General features: G+C 39.3%; 1 protein-coding gene across 1 annotated transcript in view; it reads right to left on the bottom strand.

The window, feature by feature from the left end:
- Window positions 1-6000, bottom strand: part of VWDE (von Willebrand factor D and EGF domains) — a gene marked incomplete at its 5' end in the record, with an annotated part of 39203 nt that extends 33203 nt beyond the window's left edge. The window contains 2 exons of the mRNA XM_010561483.1: window positions 786-970; window positions 5940-6000. Of these exons, the coding sequence (XP_010559785.1) occupies window positions 786-970; window positions 5940-6000 (246 nt within the window). The remainder of the gene's footprint in view (window positions 1-785; window positions 971-5939) is intronic.

Below are 6000 nucleotides of genomic sequence, written 5' to 3' on the forward strand. Positions count from 1 at the left end.
ACTGTTCTGTATTCCTTTAAAAGTGTTTCATTGTTGGGCTTTTCTTTTTTTTTTTTTTTAAGAGACTGTGACCAGGCAATTTCAATTCATTAGAAAAATCACGGGTAAAATATTCTAATGACATTTCTATTTTTTTTAAACAAGGAAATGTGTTAAAGTGGGAAACTAAAAAGATATACCGCCTTAGAATATAACAATTACAGAGATGTTGTTACGTTCCAAAATAAAGCATTACAAGTCTGAAGTATTAAATATTCCACGTAATTCTTGAGTCTTACGGGACTTGCAGATGACAAGGCAACTAATCTTCAGTTAGCTCTGTTAGTTCAAGTCATTTTAGGAGTAATCTCTTCTCTCTAATATGCTCACTTTAAAAGCTCCACAATTACTGGATTCATGTGGCTCCAAGTCTTTATACGGCTTTCACATGGCCTTCCTAACAGACTGACCAACACACAGTTGCAGCTTTACAACATGATATCCCTGCTACACTGCCACTGAGAAAATCTTCTTTAGCAGTGACTACAAATGACAGTTTTTGAGTGCTCGAAAAGGGATGTAGTTTATCATCCTCTGCTATTGCCCATTCACTGTAAAATTTTCAACACTTAAGACCTAACTGTCCAGTTAACACATTTTAATATACTCAAGTATTTAGTGAGAATAGGTACTCTGTACTCCTCCACATCAGTCTCCGTAACCGTATTCTTTTTTTACACCTCCTACCGAAAAAATTCTTAAGAAAAAATATGTATTTCTCATAATCAAATGAGTTGTAACAATACCTCCACGCACTCGGTCGGCATCTCAGCAGGCTTGTCAAAAATCATAAAGCGATACCATCCTGGTGTTAGGGAATGGTCACATATTAAATCCTGAATAGCTGACTGCTGGAGGTGGGATGAATCAAAATCAATGCTTCGGTAAGGGCTCTGCAGGATCTGATGTCCACCAGGAGAGCATTCAAGAACTGTGGAGCAAGAGTATTTCAAGTATCAAGATGGAATGCCTAATAAGTATGTTAGAAAAGATGGTAAGTATTTTTAACAGGAAAATATGGATATATCACAATATGATGTGAAGCTACTTTTACTGAAAAATACATTGAAGTCTTAGTAACAACAACAAATAGGTATGTTAGCACTCTAAAATTTAATAGAATTCATCATGTGGTAACCTTCCCTTCTTTAAGTGGACAATAAATGTAAATTAATAACCACATTAGGCATTTACCCTAGATGTAAAAACAGTGGAAAGGACTATGTTTATACTTTCTCTCTGGATTTTGACTTTTTAGTTCCACTGATGTTTATGAAACCTAACAACCTGAATAAAAATGGGGTGTCAGATATACAAGAGGATCAAAGTCTCACCTCAAGAGGAGTAAGGATTATGTCTTTTGTAAATAGGCTACCACTTTACAGGGTTCCTATGCATGAAATGAAGAGTTCCTTCAAATGGATGAGAGGTAGTTGCATACAGTTTGCATGTATACACACTGATCATAGCAAGTGTGTATGGAAATGGGTAGATACTTAGAAATACATTTTAAGACAATTTGCATGACTGACATGCTAAATTTTAATAAAGACAACTGCCAAACATATTTTGGGACATCTAAGTGACCTTGTGGCCTCAAAAAAAAATCTCAAAATTGCTGATAGGTAAAATGAAGGATCAGAATCTGAAGAAGGCTTTACAACAGCCTTTTTTAAAATCCAGACTCATTCAGAAATCAAGCAGAATGTCAGAATTTCTGAGTCTGATCTGGCAGCTGAGTTGAATCCTGTCAAAGACAGTGATGGTAAAAGTTCTTGCTAATGGCATATTTGCATGCAAGGTACTGAATGGCCATTCTTGCTCAAGAATGTGCTTGGGAAGTGAAAGTATGGGAAAAAAAATCAGATAATGTTTATAAATAAATAAGATTTAAAATATATCTATCTATTTATCTTGCTTTTAAAAATGGATACTGACTGATGCTGACTGTGAATGCAATTTCAGATTATATTGCATGACACAGTTAATTCTTGCCTCCACTATGCTACTAATGAATTAAAAAAATGCAGCCATCTGCAAAGCTCTATGATCTTACATTTTGAATATTAATACTCCAATTTTCAGTTTTCACTCCCAGGTTTTTCTGTATTTGTCCCATATTTTGCATGGTGTAATTGTGTCACTGATTACAAACATATTTTGGTTCAAATCATGCAATAATACACTATCTTTCACATTTTTCATGCCAGTGTCCAGATAACGACAATTATAAAACAGTTTCAAAATCAGGTAATTCCCCTCTTTTAAATGGAGAAGATGCCCCAGTGAAAGAACAGACTTCATGTCTTTCAAGCACAGCATGAGAATCCTATAGTCTTTCAAAACCTGAAGATTTAATCTGATATGGCTTTAGGCTACCCAGGCAGGTAACAATAGCTTTATCTTCTATCCTCTAAGGGCAGATGGAAGTCAATGTGATTGACTGTGCCACCACTGTGCTTCTGAGCTGCTTGTAGTAGCCTGTAGGCTATTCGTGTCCATACAAGCTGACCTTATTGAGAATTTATCCTTCATTGGAATCTGAAGAAAAGCCCTTGAAAAATCACAGGTCAGTCATGTGTATTATTGAAATGTTTTCCAAGCAAGCTACAGCACAAGCAGTTTATGAACCATGGTGTAAGTTTCTTCCTGTCTTCTATTTTTTATTGGAATTCTCCCTTTCATATAGCACCCTCATTAGTTTTCTTTCCTGTAACTGAATCACTCCTGAAACAATTAGTATCTGTTACCTTTTCCATTAATAAATCAAGCTAGACATGAGACAAGTCTTTATTTTCTTTTCCTCCACAGTTTAATTAGATCATTGTTTGATAGATCTTTAAAACAGCTGATTGTACTCACTTGTAAATTCCACTAAAGATCAAATTATACGTTTCTTCTTATTATGCACATCACTTTAAAATGTCACCCAGCTCTTTGTGCATTCTTCCTTTCTTTTTAGAAGTATGCTAATATTTCCATAGTTATTGCTTGGAAATCTCATATTGTGTGTAACACTGCTTGATTTTTTTTTTCTTTCTTTTCTTTTCCTTACCCATTCTGCAAAACAACTGAAAATAACTGCCATCATCAATAATACAAATTAAAATATTTTATTACACATCTGAGTGTAACTGATGTGCTGTCTAACTCTAGGAACAGCAGAAACAAAACTATCATATGTATGGACACATACACAAGAAATGAATGTTGTGTTCTCTGTTAAAAAGTTATTCCTGCAGACCAGATCTGCTCAAATCACAGGCATTTAAGAGGGGAGTTGGCCAAATTTTCCACTGAAATAATGATTTCCTTATTCAGGATGTATTAAAAAGTAATTTTGATATAAGCATTCTTTCAAAATTCATTCTCAGAATGATGAATACCGATTTTGCTGTAATGCTCCAGAAAAGCTTTGCCTGTGTCTAACATCCAGCAATTTTCAGCCCAATGAGTCAAGGCTGGCAAAAAAATAAGGAACTGAAAACAGGGCCTGGTAACTTGAAAGTGCTACCTACAGGCCACGATTACCTATCAGCTCTGCCTAGTATGGGAGGAACATTAAAGCATGGGAAGCTGTATGTGCTACTGTTGACTTCATCCACGATCTCTAACGCAAAATGGAAAACTCATGTTAGTTTTAACAGAATTTATCATTTAAGCATGATTATTCTTGATGGAAATCTTTCCATATATATGGGAATATTCTTTTTAATTATTTCTTTTTGGACCTTTAAGTGTATTAGTGATTTAATAACTTTAAATACTTGCTTTAGAATAATGAAAGTCTAATTATAAAATACATAAACGAATACTTGAGAATTAAGACCGTGAAGTTCAGCCTCCTTTGTGGATTGTGCACCATTGGTTTAACCTAACCTAGCGGAGACACATGCGACAGGCTGTGAGGGGAGACTGATTTCTCGAAAGTCAAACTCTCACATTTTGTTTGGAGGTCCAGATACTACATACTGTCTGCTGAAAAAGCAATCCATCACGGGAAAATATCCAGCTGTTTCCCTAGAACTTGAGTTTACTTCTCTTACTCTGTGCTTGTTTCCACAAACACCCTATACATTGTATATGGCTCTCTACTGTTCTTTAACTGAGGTCTCTGCATGCCAGGAAGAATTTGATTCCATATTTGCTTTTTCCTGACTGTCTTCAGAGTTAATACAGTAAGGTTTTCCTGGATCCACCCCAGAGCTACTTGGTCCTGCCAGATACTGAGAAATGTGACCCTAAGCGGGAAAAGAATTCAACTTTTGCAACATCTTTAACACAAGGATAGCACTGTGCCGGTGGATGAGCCTTTTGGAAAAGATATAGACAAATCTCTGCCAACACATTGGAGTTTGTACCATGACTGGGTCAGGTAATAGGTACTCTGAACACCACACTTTAACCAAAAGTCAAACTGGTTCTTGAAATCAACACAGGAGCTCATTTTCCACAACGAGATATTTAAGTGGCTCCTGACGACTGCCTCTGAGGCACTCTGGTGGAAAAGGAGTTCCACAAAGGAAGGGCTTTTCAATTCCCCGTTCACATCTCTGTTCCAATCCATGTGCAGATAGGGACCGACGATTTTCCATGTTTCCAGCATACAGACCAGTCAGGGACTGAGGACTGCTGGGCGCAAACCAGAGCAGAGACAGGAAAAGGAGCCACTTGCAGAATACAGGCAGGCAAGGGCAGAGTGGCAGGACTGGCAACTCAGTTCCTCAGGTACCAACAGCTTATCAGTTTATATCTCCTGCTGTGCAAAGGCCAGGGTCTGGCAAATGACTACAGATAAACAAATAGTGCCATTAGTCAGTGCCCACTCTGATCCTCAATGTGATTTTTCTTGCATCTACTGTCTGCAAAGGATGCAGCATATCAACATCCCAAGGCAGAAATTAGAACTAGGACTGCATTTAACAAAAGTGCTCAGATGTATTTGTGGGTTTAAACTCTTCCAAAATGCTAAAATAGAAAGAAGTTCACTTTTTGGAAGAAGTTATCCTAAACTAATTATTTAGGGTAACACTTTTAAAGCAAAACATAAAAATGACTGTAACTACCTAAAAGATGCCATTTGTTTGGATGAGACATATAAAAGCACATGATCACAAACGCTGTAGCAATGACAGTATTGCAATGCAATGCAACAGCAATATGAACACTCCTGTACACAGAACAATGAAGAAAATAGAATCAACACGCACACATTAATACATCTTGATAAATAACCTTATTCAAAAAGGTGTTAAAACACTTTCCGATCACTCCTGTCCACACCCTAAGGGGTGCTTTGTAAACGTTGTAAATAGTTGCATAACCTTTAAAAAAATGTAAATTATATGCTTATCGAGCATTTCCTAGTAGTTCTCAATGTAATATGCAATTGTATCTACTCTTTACGCTGACTTTCTCTCAGAAACCTGAAACAATACAGATACGGGTTTTGCACAAAGCATTTCTGAGCGGTCCCAGGGCAGAGCGTGCCAACGCACCGCACGTGCTCCAGCGCCCAGGGAGAAGAGAGCAAGGCAGAGAGCGCGGGCCCTCCATTTTCACTGGGTAGGTTTTCCCTGCAGGTGCGCGGTGACAACGGCAACTCCTGTTTTGTCAGTTCATAAAGTTAAGCCCCTTCCAGCGACACTAGTCAGATGTCGCTGTCCGGCTGGAAAACAAGCGATGTGCGGGCACGGGGGAAGGGCCTGACGCGAGCCGCTCCCTGGGACGGGAGAAGGAGAATGCTCCCCGCCGAAGGGCCGGGGGCAAGCGCTGCCCTCTCTGCGCTAGGCCGCCCGCAGCAGCCGCCCGCCCCGGCACCCTCCCGTTCACCTGCTGGCGGCGATGCCCCCGCCTGCAGCCGCTCGCCCGTTCTCGGTGCCCGGCCCGGCCCCGCTTACCTCGCCGGCGGGGCCTCGCCGCCGCCAGGCACCCCAGCACGGCGGCGCAGAGCCAGAGGCG

The sequence above is a fragment of the Haliaeetus leucocephalus genome, unplaced genomic scaffold (assembly GCF_000737465.1).
Source record: "Haliaeetus leucocephalus isolate CR32 unplaced genomic scaffold, Haliaeetus_leucocephalus-4.0 Scaffold146, whole genome shotgun sequence".
NCBI lineage: Eukaryota > Metazoa > Chordata > Aves > Accipitriformes > Accipitridae > Haliaeetus > Haliaeetus leucocephalus.